The 17,250-nt window shown below is 41.0% G+C and overlaps 1 protein-coding gene across 3 annotated transcripts in view; it reads left to right on the top strand.

The window, feature by feature from the left end:
* The window catches only part of FAM186A (family with sequence similarity 186 member A), a 114,350-nt gene that overhangs the window by 1,602 nt on the left and 95,498 nt on the right, over nucleotides 1–17,250 (top strand). The window contains exon 2 of one of the 3 annotated variants that reach the window (XM_058308249.2): nucleotides 10,451–10,529. The exons of the other annotated variants lie outside the window; for them this stretch is intronic. Within the exon in view, the coding sequence (XP_058164232.1) occupies nucleotides 10,527–10,529 (3 nt within the window). The 5' untranslated portion in view covers nucleotides 10,451–10,526. The remainder of the gene's footprint in view (nucleotides 1–10,450; nucleotides 10,530–17,250) is intronic. 3 annotated transcript variants of the gene reach the window in all.

Consider the following 17,250-nt stretch of genomic DNA (forward strand, 5'->3'; position numbering starts at 1 on the left):
CCTTTTGACAACTGAAGATTATTTTGCATTGGGTAGAACTACATAAAAGTGGAATCATACTGTATCTGCTTCCTTCTGTCAGGCTTCTTTCACTTAGGATAACTATGTTGAGATTCATCCACATTCTTGAATGTATGAATAATTCATTCCTTTTTTTTTTTTTTTTTAAGATTTATTTATTTATTTAATTCCCCCCCTCCCCTGGTTGTCTGTTCTTGGTGTCTATTTGCTGCGTCTTGTTTCTTTGTCCGCTTCTGTTGTCGTCAGCGGCACGGGAAGTGTGGGCGGCGCCATTCCTGGGCAGGCTGCTCTTTCTTTTCACGCTGGGCGGCTTTTCCTCATGGGCGCACTCCTTGCGCGTGGGGCTCCCCCACGCGGGGGACACCCTTGCGTGGCACGGCACTCCTTGCGCGCATTAGCGCTGCGCATGACCAGCTCCACACGGGTCAAGGAGGTCCGGGGTTTGAACCGCGGACCTCCCATATGGTAGACGGACGCCCTAACCACTGGGCCAAAGTCCGTTTCCCTAATTCATTCCTTTTTATTTCTAAGTATGTTTTCCATTGCAAGGGCATTTGGGTTGTTTAGGGTTTTGGTTATTATAAAGTACTATGGGGAAACAGATGTGGCTCAACCAATTGGGCTCCTGTCTACCATATAGGAGGTCCAGGGTTCAATGCCCAGGGCCTCCTGGTGAGAGCAGGCTGGCCCACGCGGAGTGCCGGCCCAAGCAGGAATGCAGCCCCACAGAGGAGAGCCACCCTGTGTGGGAGTGCCACCTTATGGGGGAAAGCCACCCTGCATAGGAATGCCAGCCGACGCAGAGAGCTGGTGCAGCAAGATGATGCAACAAGAGACACAGAGGAAAGAAAATAAGAAGACATAGCAGGATAGGGGAGCTGAGATGGCACAAGAGAGTAATCATCTCTCTCACTCCCGAAGGTCTCAGGATTGGTTCCCGGAGCCGCCTAATGAGAATACAAGCAGACACAGAAGAACACACAGCAAATGGACAGAAAGCAGACACCAGAGGAACCGGGGTTGGGGGGAGGGGGAGAAATAAAGAAATCTTTAAAAAGAAAAAAAGTACCATGAACATTCATATACAAGTCATTATACGGACATACGCTTTCATTTCTCTTGTGGAAATACCTAGGCTTGAATGGCAGGGTCATGTAGTAGGTAAATGTTTAATTTACATTCTCACAAGAGTAGATAAGACTTTCAATTGCTCCAAATTGTCATTGTAGCAGTTTGATATGGTTATGAATTCCAAAACTAGATATGGATTATGCTTGTAATCTGATCTGTACCTGGGCCTGATTGAGTTATGATTAGAGCTTTAATTGGGTCACGTCATTAGGGCATTGAGCCCCCACACTTGGTGGGTGGGGATTCACAAATAAAAGGAATGGCAAAGGACAGAGTTGCAGGTTTCTGATGTTGGAGTTTTGATGTTGGAGGTTGATATACAAGTCTTAAACTGGAACCCTAGGGAAAGAGACAGAGCCGTGCGCCTGATAGTCCACAGCTGACCTTGTGGAGAGAGGCAAAGCCTAGAGAGCCAAATAGTCTACAGCTGACCTTCTGGAGGAAACAGAGGAGCTGAGCCCAGAGGAACCCAGGAAGCCTGAACCCTCACAGACGTCAGCAGCCATCTTGCTCCAACATGTGGAAATAGACTTTGGTGAGGGAAGTAACTTATGCTCTATGGTCTGGTATCTGTAAGCTCCTACCTCAAATAAATACCCTTTATAATGCCCAGAATATTTCTGGTATTTTGCATCAGCACCCCTTTAGCTGACTAACACAGTCATCAACACTTGATATGATCGGACTTTGGCCACTCCAAAAGTTATGTAACAGTATATCACTGTGGTTTAATTTGTACTTACATAATGACTAATGATTTTGAGGGCTTATTTGCAATTGGGATGTCTGCTACTGTGGGCCAAATATTTTACCCATATTTTTAAATTGAATAGTTTGTTTTCTTATTACTCACTTTTGAGTATTTCTAATGTATTCTGGATATAACTCCCTTATCAGATAGGTGGCTTGCAAACATTTTCTCCCAATCTGTGGCTAGTCTTTTCCTTTTTAAATAGTGTCTTTCAAAGAACATAAGTTTTAAATCCAATTTATCAAATTTTTCTTTTATAGCTTTGCTTTTAGCGTGGTATATAAGCAAGCATTTCTTAAATCAAGGTCATAAACATTTTCTCCTATATTTTCTTGTAGGAGTTTTCTACTTTTAGATTTTATGTTTAGGTCTATAATCCATTCTGACTTAATCTTTGTATATGATGTGAGATGTGGATCAAGGTTCTTTTCTTTGTGTATGCAATTATTCTAGCTCCATTTGTTGAAAAGATTATCCTTTTTCCACTGAATTGTATTTGCCCCTTTGATGAAAATCAACTGACCATTTTGTTACTGGATTTTGTCTAGGCCCTTGACTATGCCACAGAAATGAATTTCAAGAGCACATCGGGTGAATTAGGCCAGTAATTTATTCAGGTAGGGAGGGACAAGAAATGGGAGAAAATAACAGATCATGGGTCCCAGGTAGAGGGGAAGGGGTTGAAAAGTGATAAAGAGGGCTGATTTACAGACCACAATTCCCCATTATAGATTATAAATACCCAGGTTTTACTTGCATGGCCACATGGCAGAGGAAAAATGGCGAGAGCAGTGCGCAGAGGGCAGGACAGGGGTCCACAGGTGAGAGACAGTGTGAGCACTCATTCAGGCCGGGTGTCTGGCTTTTTGAACTGTTAATTATTCCACCCCTTTGCTAATGGCAGGAGAGGAGTTCCAGCTATTTGCTGTTTTGATTGATTACCCCACTCATCAACTCCCAGTGAGGCCCCAAAGATAAAATCCTTGGAGAATATCCAGGGCTTCTCCTGGCTTCCAGAAGAAGTCTTTCTACTGAATGGCAGAATCTTGTGGGTAGGGGGTCTTCCAGCAGCCATCTTGGGGGTTATTGATGTCCATGTGGACTTCTTGCCAGGTTCCAGATCCATCTATTGATTCCTTATCTTACTAGCCTGCTTCATTCCTCCCTCAGAGAGTTTACACCTTTGTTCTTAAAGGGTTGCTGAAGGAGATGATCTTTCTTCTGTGCTACTTCCTGCTGGTTAGGGGCAGTAGGCCCTACCTGACAATGTGTAAAACGTCTTGCCAGTCTATCTCAGTTGGAGGAAGATGGATCTGGCATCCTGGGTGAAGCTGGATGAAGTTCCCATATGGCTAACAAGAAGTATATTCTGGAAGAAATAAACTTAATTAGAACTTTGAGAATATATAGTCCCACCAAGAGGACACTGGATTACAGAAGTAGAAAAGACCAGGTGCCTGCAGAGGCTGCATTTCCCTGAAGATGGTGGGAAAGAGTATTCTTCCTTGAGTTAAATGGGAAGAGGCATTGTCCTTTTTAGATAAATTACAGGAGATGAAAACAGACAAGGTTTCTTAAAGGGATGTCTGGTTTGCCCTCCCCCCTAGCAAGAGGCATTTGGGCTAGAGTTAGAGGGAACAACTGACTTTGACACAGATTCTACTTAGCTTTTTCTTCTGAAGAGGTATTTCAATTTCAGGCTGTCCAATGACTGGCATTTGTACATCCTGTCAGGTGCTTCTGGTGAGCTGGCACTTTCTTGGGCATCTGGCTTCACTCAGGATTAGTGCACCAAGTTGGAAATTCCTTTAACTTTAATAGCTGTGAGAGTGATCAGAACTACAGAGTAAAGTTTTTTATATTTCGGTTCTAATTGAGAATGAGGCTGGTTTTCTTGCCAAGTTTTGATCAGAACCTGGTTTTCAGGTCTTGGTGACAATTTCAAAGGGGCTAAGCTGAAGTGGGTCTTAGCCACCCCATTTGCTGTTTCCCTTCTGGTGGGAAAAGGCGCAGACCTGGTAGGATGACATGTGGGTCTGCCAGTCCTCCCAGGGTAAGAGTGGGGCAGATTCTGGAGTAAGGGCTAGTGGGGAGACCTGGGCTAAGCATGTTCATTAACCACTTAGAAAATGAAATTTGCAAGGACTTTTAAAGTTCAATGTCTCTCTGTGTATGGTCTAGAATAGAAAAGATATCACCATAATCATCAGGCATATATTTAGAATAGGATACAGGTACAGTACTTAACACTAATTAATGTACAACCCAATGCATAAGTTTCTCTTTGAGCTGCAATTAATAGATTTAACTTCCAGGTTTGCAATATCTTACATGTTATCTCTCCATGGGTGCAGGCCATAATGCCAATTGTGTTTTAAGTTCTACTCACAGGACACTGGTGATCATTGCTCCACCTGGTATGTCCTTCATACAGTGAGCAAGCTGTAGCACTGCTGACCCTAGAGAGAAGCTAGGAAGGTAGGTTCTAATATTCCACCAGCCTGGTGCATAGCGCCCTTTGGCACTATGAAACAGTGCCTGTCTGGAGGCAATATCCACTGCACATTTGGCTATATTGAGTTATCATTGGCTGCTGCAGGAGTTTGAAACAGCAACATAGTCTCCTTTTTTTTATTTTTTAAGATTTTTAAAAAATTTCTTTCTCTCCCCCTCCCCCCTTTTCTGCTCTCTGTGTCCGTTTACTGTGTGTTCTTCTGTGACTGCTTCTATCCTTATCAGCGGCACTGGGATCTGTGTTTCTTTTTGTTGCATCATCTTGTTGTATCAGCTCTCTGTGTGTGCGGCCCCATTCCTGGGCAGGCTGCACTTCCTTTCAGGCTGGGCGGCTCTCCTTATGGGGCATACTCCTTGCATGTGGGGCTCCCCTACACGGGGGACACCCCTGCGTGGCAGGGTACTCCTTGCGCGCATCAGCACTGTGCATGGGCCAGCTCAACACAGATCAAGGAGGCCCAGGGTTTGAACTGTGGACTTCCCATGTGGTAGGTGGATGCCCTATCCGTTGGGCCAAGTCTGCTTCTCATAGTCTCCATCTACTTCAGGAGCACAACCAGAGATGTAGTAGATACCTTTATTGTTATAGGGGTCAGTGACCAACCTAGCCAATAATGGAGAAGCAACCTGCAGTGTACTGAAGGCCTGGTTTGAATTCACAAGAGAGTTTGACAGTGCTGAAGTCTATCTCTTGATTTTTATATACTTTTTAAAACATTTCCAATGCAATATGTATCATATCAAATGAACTCTTTAGGACTTTGCTTTTTATTTTTACACTTTTACCATGAAGACATTAATTAGAAGGTATTTTACTTTAGCAGTAGAGGAAGAACTACTTCTTCCATTTTTTAAAAGGAAAACTGAAGATTCCCATTGGAATCAAGGTAACTTTTCATTACCACCACTTGAATATGCACATTGAGGTGATTTCCAGACAAGTTTCACTGTGATTTTTTTGCCATTAATATCTTCATTAACTAAGACACAAGAATTTTATTAGTAACAACTTTGTGCAGTTTCTCTGCTTTTCTAGCAACTGAATTAATTACACTTGTGATTTATGCATTAAATCCACTAGCAAGACAGTATTGACATTTGAAGACTCCTTTTTAGGTTACCTTTCACCGTTATCCATTTGTAACAGGTGAACACCAAATCTGATTTCCTAGGCACAAGCTAACTGTGAAACACAGATTTCAAAGTTGAACACAAAGTTAAACACAAATTAAAACAGAAGAATTTTATACCTTTAGCATGTCTAGAAACTCTTGATGTTAATTGATGGCACATGAGGTCCTTATTTTCCAGGAGAGGCTTAGTAACTGGTCTGGATCTTTATCTCTATTCATACTTTTTATAGGCACAACTGAGTTTAAATTAAGAAGTTTGAGGTATATTTCCTCATTTCTTTAAGGAGACATGACATGAGGTCACTGGGCCTCAGATTTATCTGTTCTCTTTTCTTACACTGGTTTAACTGGATTTCAGAGTCCTATACAGAGGCTGCTCTCAGCTATACTGTGGCTACATGTACCAGCAGTAGGCAGAATTTCCTGATTCCTGAGAAGAGACTCCTATGTGGAGTTTGCTGGCATGCTAGAGGCTGCACCTATTATTCTAGGAAGAATGAAGAAGCACCTTTTAGTTGAATCATTCTGGCATCCCAGAGTCCTAGTCTCACTAAAACATTCACTGCTCCACATATTTTGGAGCTGAAGCTCTGTCCAAGCATCCCAAGAATTTCAGTTGTCAGAGCCTGCCTGGCCCACAAGCATCCTAGTGTGTGACCTAGGTCCTGGGGAATGTCTGACTCTGGATATCAGGTCAATGAGCCCAAGCCAAATCAGAGGGAGACTGAGGAGTGACCCCAAATCACAGTGCCTGAGACATCTGTCTCAGGGGATATTTGGCTGCTCTCTGAATTCATGGTCCCAAGGAATGGGGGCCATTCAGTGTTTACTGCTCTGGTTCTCAGTACCCCTACATTCCAAGGCCTGAGATCAACTGGTCTCTGAAATGAAGCGCTCAAGTCTTCAAAAGCCTTAGGGGACAGGAAGCGGACTTGGCCCAGTGGATAGGGTGTCCAACTACTACAAGGGAGGTCCGCGGTTCGAACCCCTGGCCTCCTTGACCCGTGTGCAGGTGGCCCACACGCAGTGCTGATGCGTACAAGGAGTGCCGAGCCACGTGGGGGTGTCCCCTGCGTGGGGGTGTCCCCTGCGTAGGGGAGTCCCATGCACAATGAGTGCGCCCCATAAGGAAAGCCGCCCAGTGCGAAAGAAAGTGCAGCTTGCCCAGGAATGGTGCCGCACACACGGAGAGCTGACACAACAAGATGATGCAACAAAAAGAGACACAGGTCCCATGCCACTGACAATAACAGAAACGGACAAGAACACACAGCAAATGGACACAGAGAACAGACAACTGGGGGGGGAGGGACGGGAAGAGAAATTAAAAAAAAAAAACCTTGGGGGAGGGAAGCGGACTTGGCCCAATGGATAGGGTGTCCACCTACCATATTGGAGGTCCGCAGTTCAGACCCCGGGCGTCCTTGACCCATGTGGAGCTGGCCCATGCACAGTGCAGATGCGCATAAGGAGTGCCCTGCCACGCAGGAGTGTCCCCTGTGTAGGGGAGCCCCACACACCAGGAGTGTGCCCTATGAGGAGACCCGCCCAGCGCAAAAGAAAGCACAGCCTGCCTAGGAGTAGCACTGCACACACGGAGAGCTGACACAGCAAGATGAAGCAACAAAAAGAAATACAGATTCCCGGTGCTGCTGATAAGGATAGAAGTGGTCATAGAAGAACACACAGTGAATGGACACAGAGAGCAGACAACTAGGGGCGGGGAAGGGGAGAGAAATAAAAAAATCTTAAAAAAAAAAAAGCCCTGGGGGATATTCAGAATTACTTCTCTGGTTCCCACCACCCCAGGAGTCAGGGACCCTGCCCCAGGGCATTTCTGGGGCCACCTGGACTTGGAAGACAGATCAAATAGATCAGATGCCCTCCAAACCGAATATTGCTCCCTCCTCAAAGGAGGGGCAGAAAACTTCTTCCTCCTATCCTTCCAGAAGTCTTAGGTGCAATCTTAGTTTTATGACTTTACTGTTTGATAGTTTCCCAGTTAAGGCAGCCATCCAAAGGCCATTAAGTGATCAGTCATTCTAGCTTATGCCTTGGGGCCCTGAGGCAAGAGTTTCCTTGCTAATGAAGGTATTTCCATTTTCACAGTTTTTAAGACATCCCAAAGCGTTCTAACACAGACCTGTAAAGAGAAACTCAGTAGCAAGGAGTAGGAAGGTAAAAACGTGGGTAAATGTTAGTTATGCAAGGGTGTCCTGGCCTGTGACCATCCTGGGGAGGGGGATTTCCCATGGCATGCATTTGGACTCTGCCTGCCTGGAGGGTCTGCAAAGCAGGACCACGTGGGAGGGGCAATCCCCAGCTCTTCCCTATTGCTGTGCACCCCCCAGGGGAGAGGGCAGGAGAAGGCGATGGTCTCAGGCCCTGAGGGCAGAGACGATGGCTGCTGAAAGGGACTGAAAGAGTGGTGCAGTGAGCTCCTGTCCTGGGGTCACATCTCACAAGCCTGGGTGTGTGGCGCAGATGCAGAGTGTTGCCATGCCCGGGCCCCTTCCCTCCCAGGATTACATCCTGTGGGAGCTCACAGGTGAACCTGTTTAAAATGGAGAACCAAAGACAGGCATTAAACACTGTAGGCCATAGTTTCCCAATACGCTCCTGGCTGGCTTGCCAACTAGGTCACCAGATTTTGATTAGGTTCCCCAGGTTTACTTGTGTAGTGATCCAAACGCAGGAGAAGGCAGCCAGAGTCGGGGTCCAGAGGCAAGAGAGTGTGAGCACTCATTCAGGTCTGGTGCCTGACATTTTGAACTGTTCATTATTCCACCCCTTTGCTAATGGCAGGGGAGGAGTACCAGCTGTTTGCTGTTTTGATTGATTACCCTATCCATTAATCCCTTACAAGGATCCAATCATAAAGTCCTTGGGGAATATCCGGGGGTTCTTCAGGCTTCTGGAACAAGTCTTTGTTCTGAATGACAGAATCTTATGGGTGGGGGGGTCTTCCAGCAGCCATCTTGGGGTTTATATTTTTTTTATTTTTTATTTTATTTTATTTTATTTTATTTTATTTATTTCTCCCCCATTCTCTCTGCAGTTGTCTGCTCTCTGTGTCCATTCGCTGTGTGTTCTTCTGTGACCACTTCAGTCCTTAGCAGCACCAGGAATCTGTGTTTCTTTTCATTGCGTTAACTTGCTGTGTCAGCTCTCCGTGTGTGTGGTGCCACTCCTGGGCAGGCTGCACTTTCTTTCGCGCTGGGCAGCTCTCCTTACGGGGCGCACTCCTTGCGCGTGGGGCTCCCCTATGCGGGGCCACCCCTGCGTGGCAGGGCACTCCTTGCGCGCATCAGCACTGCGCATGGGCCAGCTCCACATGGGTCAGGGAGGCCTGGGGTTTGAACAGCGGTCCTCCCATGTGGTAGGCAGATGCCCTATCCATTGGGCCAAGTCCACTTCCCCATCTTGGGGGTTACTGATGTCCATGTGGACTCCTTGTCAGGTTCCAGTTCCATCTCTTGATTCCCTATCTTACTAGCCTGCTTCAATTTGCGTGTAAGTCTATTTCTGGATTCTGTAGTCTGTTCCGTTGATCTCTATCTGGCCATCTTTATACCACACTCTCTTGATTATTGAGACTTTATAATAATTCTTGCAATTAGGAAGATTTAGTCCTTTAGTCCTTTAATTTTGTTCTTTTTTTAAAAAAAAATTTATTTTTTATTTCTCTTCCCTTCCCTGTCCATTCCTCCCCCTCCCCCCCAGTTTTCTGCTCTCTGTGTCCATTCACTCTGCATTCTTCTGTGTCTGCTTGTATTCTTGTCAGTGGCACTGGGAATTTGAGTCTCTTTTTGTTGCCTCATCTTGCTGCGTCAGCTCTCTATGTGTGTGGCACCACTCCTGGGCAGGCTGCACTTTTTTCATGCTGGTTGGCTCTCCTTATGGGGCACACTCCTTGTGCATGGGGCTCCCCTATGCAGGGGACACCCCTGCATGGCACGGCATTCCTTACGCACATCAGCACTGAGCGTGGGCCAGCTCATCACACGCATCAGGAGACCCTGGGTTTCAACCCTGGACCTCCCATGTGGTAGATGGATGCTCTATCCATTGAGCAAAATCTGCTTCCCTTGTTCTTCTTTTTCAACTAGCCCTAATTCTCATCTCAAATCTTTCATTTCCCCCTTTTCCTCTCCTTGGGTTTCTTTCCCTAAAGTGACATACTCAAACACTCATAACCCCATCAGTCCTTATCCACCCTGCTTCTCCATTTGCCTTTCCATATGAATTTTAGAATAAGCCTGTCGATTTCCACCAAAAAAAAAAAAAAAGTCTGTTGGTATCTTGATTGTGATTGCATTGAATTTATAGGTTAATTTGGGGTGAATTAAAGTCTTAACAATATTGAGTATTTTGTTCCCTGGACATAGGATATCTCTCCATTTAATGACATCATTAATTTTTCCCCCAGAAATGCTTTTTAGTTTCAATGTATAAGTCTTACACATCTTTTGTCAGACTTATCCTTAAGTATTTAATATTTTTCTATTATGAATGGTTTTATTAGTCAGGGTTCTCTAGGGAAACAGAATCAAGAAGAGTTATCTGTCAATAGTATGTGATTTTATAAAATTCTCTCACGTGACCATGGGGATGCACAAGTCCCAAATCCACAGGCAGGCTGCAACCAGGGGCTCCAATGAAAGTCCAGTGAGGGTTCTTAATGAGTTCTGGGAGATGTTGGCTGTCCAAAGATGAGCTGGGAAATTCTCACTCAATGCTGGAATCACTTCCCCTTTTAAGGCATTCGACTGATTGGATAAATTGTCACCCATTGCTGATGGCAATCTCCCTGACTGATGTAATTATAACCAGCTATCTATGATTTACTACTACAGTAAAGTCAATAGTGACTAAAGTCCATAATGCCCTTGTATTGCAGTTAGCCCAGTGCTTGCTTGACCAAACAACTGAGCACAATTAGCTGGCGGAGTTGACACAACAGCCGAACCATCACAATGGTATTTTTTGGATTTCAATTTTCAATTGTTTACAACTAATACATAGAAGCACAATAAATTTTTGTATATTGATCTTACATACTGAGACCAAGTTACTAATTCTGTTTTTTTTGTAGATTCTTACATAGTTTCTACTCTACAATCCTGTCATATGCAAATAGAGGTAGTTTTATTTCTTCCATTCATAGCTGTGTGCATTTAAAACCTTTTTATTGACTCATTGAATTGGCAAGGACCTCCAGAATAAAGTTTAGTAAAGCAGTGAGAATAAGCATCCTTTCTTTGTTCCTGATCTTAAGTAAAAGCACCATTTAGCATGATAGTAGATGTATGTTTTTAAATAGATGCCCTTTTTCAGGTTAGAGAAATTCCCTTCTTTTCTTGAAATGCTAAGCTTTTAAATCATTAATAGATGTTGGTTTTGTCAAAAGCTTTTGCTGCATCTTTTAAGATAAACATGTGATTTTTCTCTTTGAATCTGTTTATATGGTGAATTGATTTATAAGTATTAAATCAACCTTACATTCTTGGGAAAAACCCTACTTTTTCATAATGTATTATTTTTTTATATATTGTTGGATTCAAATTGCTAAAATTCTAAGAATTTTTGCATCCATGATTTTGAAGGATATTGTCCTGAATTTCTGTTTTGTAATGTCTTTGGTTTTGGCACCAAGGTAATGCTGGGTTCAGAAAATCAGGCAGGAATATTCCATGCTCTTCGATTTTCTGTAAGAGTTTGTATAGGATTAGTACTGTTCCCTTTTATTTGCTTGGTAGAAATCATGAACGTTTAGGTGAGAGGAGAGAAATCACTAGTGGAGCCATCCGGGCTTGGAGTTTAATTTGTAAGAATATTTTTAAAAACCAATTCAATTTTTAAAAATACACATAAGGGGGAAGTGGTTGTGGCCCAATCAGTTGGGCTCCCGTCTACCATATGGGAGGCCCTGGGTTTGTGGCCTGGGGCCTCCTTGTGAAGGCAGGCTTGCCCGCATGCTATGGAGAGCCGCTCGCCTGCAAGCCAATTTCTGCAATTATAAAAATGTGTAAATCACAGAGAGCCGACTCAGCAAGGTGATGCAACAAAAAGGGAGACAAAAACACAAAAAAGTGTGCAGCAAATGGACACAGAGAGCAGACAACAAGCAAGCCACAATAGGGGGAGGAAAATAAATAAAATAAATACAGACACAGAGAAGAATGCACAGTGAATGGATACAGAGAGAGCAGACTGCAAGCAAGCTGCAAGGGGGGGGCGGATAAACAAAAATAAACATAAGGCTATATATAGTTTCTTCTTGAGTGAGCTTTGGTATTGTGTCTTTCAAGGAATTTGTCCACTTCACCTGAGTTGTTGAAGTTATTGGCATAAAGTTCTCATAACAATACTTTATTAATATTTTATTATCTGTTGTGATGTTACCGCTCTCATTCCTGATATTGATAAATTTTTTTCTTTTTTTGCTGATTGGTCTGGATAGAGAGTTATCCATTTTATTGATCTTCTCAACTTTTGGTTTCACTGATTTTTTTCAAATTTTTTTCTGTTTTATCTTTTATTGTTTCTAATTTGGTATTTACTATTTTATTTATTTACACTGCTTATTTTGGATTTAATTTGCTCTTCTTTTTCTAGTTTCTTAGGGTAGAAGCTGAGGTCATTGAATTGAGATTTTTTCTTTCCTAATAAATGTTTCATTGCATAAATTTCCCTCTCCTGTAAATGAAAATGTTGTGTCTTCATTGACATTTGGTTTAAAATATTTTCTAATTTCCATATTGATTTCTTCTTTGACTCATGGATTATTTAAAATAGTGTTTTTCGGTTTCCAAATATTTGGATTTGTTTTTTTTCTGTTATTGATTTCTACTTTGATTTCATTGAATTTAGAGAGCTTACTTCATATGATTTGAATCCTTTTAAATTTCTTTAAATTTATTTTATGATTCAGAATATGGTACATATTTGTAAATGTTCTGTGTATAATTGAAAATAATATGTATTCTGCTGTTGTTGAATGGAGTGCTCCATAAATATCAATTAAATCTACTTGGTTGATAGTGTTGTTTAAATATTCTATATCCTTATTTACTTCTCCTCAATTTGATCTATCAATTATTGAGAGAAAGGTATTGAAATGCTTGACTATTGTGCATTTGTACAGCTCTTTTCACAGTTCTATCAGATTTACTACATATACTTTGAATCTAAACATTAGGATTGTTATGTCCTCTTAATGAATTTTCCCTTTTACATTTATGAAATACTGAATTATCTCTGATAATATTCTATGCTATGAAATCTGCTTTGTTTTTTTCAGATTTATATTTTCTTACCCTCCCCCTCATTGTTTCTGCTTGCCTTGTCTGTTCATTGTATGCTCATCTTCTTTTTGGAGGTACCAGATCTGAACCTGGGACCTCACATGTGGGAGGGAGGCACCTAGTTGCTGGAGCCGCCTCCGCTCCCTGCTTTTTTGTGTCTTAGATTGTGTTTCCCTCCTTGTGTCTTTATTGCATCATCTTGTGTCAGCTTGCTGTCTTGCTCGTCTTGTTTAGGAGGCATTGGAGACTGAACCCAGGACCTCATGTGTGGTAGGCAGCAGCTAAATTGCTTGAGCCTTATCAGCTTCCCTCTGTTTTGTTATTAATATAGCCAAGCCAGATTTTTAAAATTAATGTTGGCATCCTTTTACAGTTTCTATCATTTTACTTTTTTTTTTTAATTAGAGAAGTTTTAAGTTTACAGAAATATCATGCATAAGATACAGAATTCTCCTATACAACCCTATTTTTAACTCCTTGCACTGCTGTGGTACATTTGTTATAAATGATGAAAGAACATTTTTATAATTGTATATTAACTATAGTCCATGGTATATATTAGCATTAGCTGTTTGTGTTGTACGGCCCTTTGTTTTATTTTAAATTTTATTTTAGTAACATACACAACTTAAAATTTCCCCTTTTAACCAAATTCAGATATATAAATCAGTGCGATTAGTTACATTTACAATATTATGCTACAATCAGCACCATCCATTACAAAACATTTTCCATCAACCCAAATAGAAACTCTGTACAATTTAAGCATTAATTGTGCTTTACTTATCCCCACCTCAACTGCTAATAAGCTATATTCTAATTTCTGAGCCTTTAAGCTGGATAATCCTAATTTCTTAATATCAGTGAGATCATACAATATTTATCCTTTTGTGTCCAGCTTATTTTACTTGACATGATGTCTTCAAGGTTCATCCATGTTGTTGCATATATTAGAACTTGGTTCCTTTTGATGGGTAAATGATATTCTGTTGTATGTATACACCACATTTTAAAAAAATCCATTAATTAGTTGAAGGATACCAGGTTGTTTTCGCCTTTTGGCTATTGTGAATAATGCTGCCACGAACACTGGTGTACAAGTATTTGTTTAAGTCCCTGCTTTCAATTCTTTCGGGCATATACCTAGATATGGGATTGCTGGATCATATGTTAATTCTGTACTTAACTTTCTGAGGAATGGCCAAACTGCCTTTACATCTGCACCATTTTTCATTCCCACCAACAATGAACAAGTATTTCAATTTCTCTACACGCTCTCCAACACTTATTTTTCATTTTTTGAATAATAGCCATTCTAGTGGATGTGAAATAAAACTTATTGTAGTTTTGATTTCATTTCCCTAATGGTCAATGCTGTTGAGCATCTTTTCATGTGCTTTTTGGCCACTTGTGTATCACTTCAGAGAAATGTCTATTCAAGTCTTTTGCCCACTTTTAAATCAGTTGTTTGCTTTTTTGTTCTTTAGTTTTAGAATTTTTTAATATATTCTAGTTATTAAACCCTACTGTATATGTGGTTTCCAAATATTTTCTCCCATTATCTAAGGACTGTGAGGAAAATAAGAGCCACTGATTGTACACTTGGAGTGGATTTTACAAAGCATGGGACTGTGTAACATAGGGAAACCAATGGTAGAAAATGAACTGTGGTTAACAGGACAGGGAAGCAGACTTGGCCCAGTGGATAGGGCCTCTGTCTACCAGGTGGGAGGTCTGTGCTTCAAACCCCGGGCCTCCCTAACCCGTGTGGAGCAGGCCCATGCGCAGTGCTGATGCATGCAAGGAGTGCCCTGCCACGCAGGAGTGCCCCCTGTGTAGGGAAGCCCCACGTGCAAGGAGTGCACCCCATAAGGAGAGCCACCCAGCACGAAAGAAAGTGCAGCCTGCCCAGGAATGGCGCTGCACACATGGAGAGGTGACGCAGCAAGATAACGCAACAACAACAACAAAAGAAACACAGATTCCTGTGCCACTGACAACAACAGAAGCAAACCAAAAGAAGAGCACGCAACAAATGGACACAGAGAACAGACAACTGGGGCGGGGGGAAAGGGGAGAGAAATAAATAAAATAAATCTTAAAAAAAAAAAACAGGACAAATATGAGAACAATTTCTCCTAAATGATAAAAAATATGTAATACCAATATCAGGTGTTCATAATTGGGTAGGTTGCAGGAAAAATACACAAAATATGGGCCATATTTTGATGACGCTCTTTTGTAGTTTGTAACAAAAGTTTCACAACAATGTAAGCATTAGGTGTGGGGAAGTGTATAGGAGCCTTGTATAATGCTATGTATGTTTATTTTGTAATTTAGCAATTTTTACTATATGCCTATTGTTTATGTATGTTCATGTATGAATGATATACTTCAATAATGCTTTATTTTTTAAAATTAGTAGTGTTTTATATGCAAGCAATGAACAATCGGAAAAAGAAATCAAGAAAAAAATCCTTCACAAGAGCAACTAAAAGAATCAAATAAATCTAACCAAGGATGTAAAGGAATCATACACAGAAAACTACACAAAAAGTTGCCAAAAGAAATCAAAGAGGACCTAAATAAATGGAAGGACATTCTGTGCTCAGGATGGGAAGACTAAATATCGTTAGGATGTCAATACTACCCAAAGCCATTTATAGATTCAATGCAATCCCAATAAAACTTCAAACAGCTATTCTAAAGTTGACTGAGGTGATGACAGCATAATTCTGTGATGAAAATGAAAGCCACTCAGTGTACACTTTGAATGGATTGTACAAAGAATGGGACTGTATAACACAGGGAATCCAGTGGTAGATGATGGACTGTGGTTAACAGAACAAATATAAGAACATTTTCTCATGAATGATAACAAATATATAACACTAATATAGGGTATTAATAAAAGGTGGGTGGGGGAAAATACACTAAATGTAAGATATGGGCTTTAGTCACTAGTTATTTTGAGGATGTTCTTTCCTGGTTTGTAGCAAATGTTTCACAATAATGCAAGGTGTTGGTGGTGGGAAGATGTATGGGAGTCTTATATGATGATATGCATGTTTGTTTTGTAAATTCACAAATTTTACTATATACTTATTTATGCATGTTCATATATGAATGATACATTTCAATAAAATTTATTTGAGAAATTCCAGCAAACTTCCTTGCAGAAATAAAAAAGCAAATCATCAAATTTATATAAAAGGGCAAGGGGCCATGAAGAGCTAAAACCATTTTGAAAAGAAGAATGAAGAACTTGGAGGACTCACACTTCCCCATCTTAAAATTTATCACAAAGCCACAGTAATCAAAACAGCGTGGTACTGACACATGGACAGACTTCTCAACCAATGAAATCAAATTGAAAGCTTAGAAATCATCCCTCACATTTATGACCAACTGGTTTTTGACAAGGTGGCAGAGAATACTTCACTGGGAAAGAATTGTCTCTTCAACAAATGATACTGGAAAAACAGGACCTCAGTTTGCAAAAAGAGAGAAAAAAAGAAAAAAAAAAAAGAGGGTGTTCCCCTATTTCACCCCACATGCAAAAATTGACTCCAAATAGGTCAAAAGCCAAATAAAAGAGCTAGGAATATCAAACTTCTCGAAGAAAACACAAGGAAGCATCTTCAGGACCTTGTATCAGGCAATTGTTTCTTAGACTTTTCACCAAAAGCAAAGTAACAAAAGAAAAAATGCGACTTTATCAAAATTAAAAACTTTTGTTTCTCAAAGGATTTTATCATGAAAGTAAAAAAACAACCTACACAATGGGAGATTATGTTTGGAAACCACATATCCAGGGCTGTATATATAAAGAAATCCTTCAAATTAACAACAAGGCAAATAAAATGATTTTAAAAAGTGGACAAAATACTTGAACAGCCATCTCTCCAAAGCAGATAAACAAATGGCCAGAAATCACATGAAAAGATGCTCAACATTATTAACTATTAGACTATGCAATGGGAGAAAATATTTGGTAACCACATATCTGATAAAGGCTTAATATCCAGAATACATAAAGAAATCTTTCAATTTAATACAAAAAGGCAAATAATCCAATTTAATAAGTGGGAAAAAGGCTTGATTAGACATCTTTCCAGAGAAAATATTCAAAGAGCCAGAAAGCACATGAAAAGATGCTCAACATCATTAGCTGTCAGGAAAATGTAAAACTAAACCACAATGAGATACCATTTCACACCCATTAGAATGGCTGCTATTTTAAAAAATGGAAAAATAATAAGAGATGGTGATGACATGGAGAAATACAAACACCCATTCATTGCTGGTGGCAATGTAAAAATGGTGCAGCACTGTGGAAAACGCATTGGTGGTTTCTCAGAAAGCTAAGTATAGAACCTCACTACCAGGTATA

This window comes from Dasypus novemcinctus, chromosome 12 (genome assembly GCF_030445035.2).
Source record: "Dasypus novemcinctus isolate mDasNov1 chromosome 12, mDasNov1.1.hap2, whole genome shotgun sequence".
Taxonomy (NCBI): Eukaryota; Metazoa; Chordata; class Mammalia; order Cingulata; family Dasypodidae; genus Dasypus; species Dasypus novemcinctus.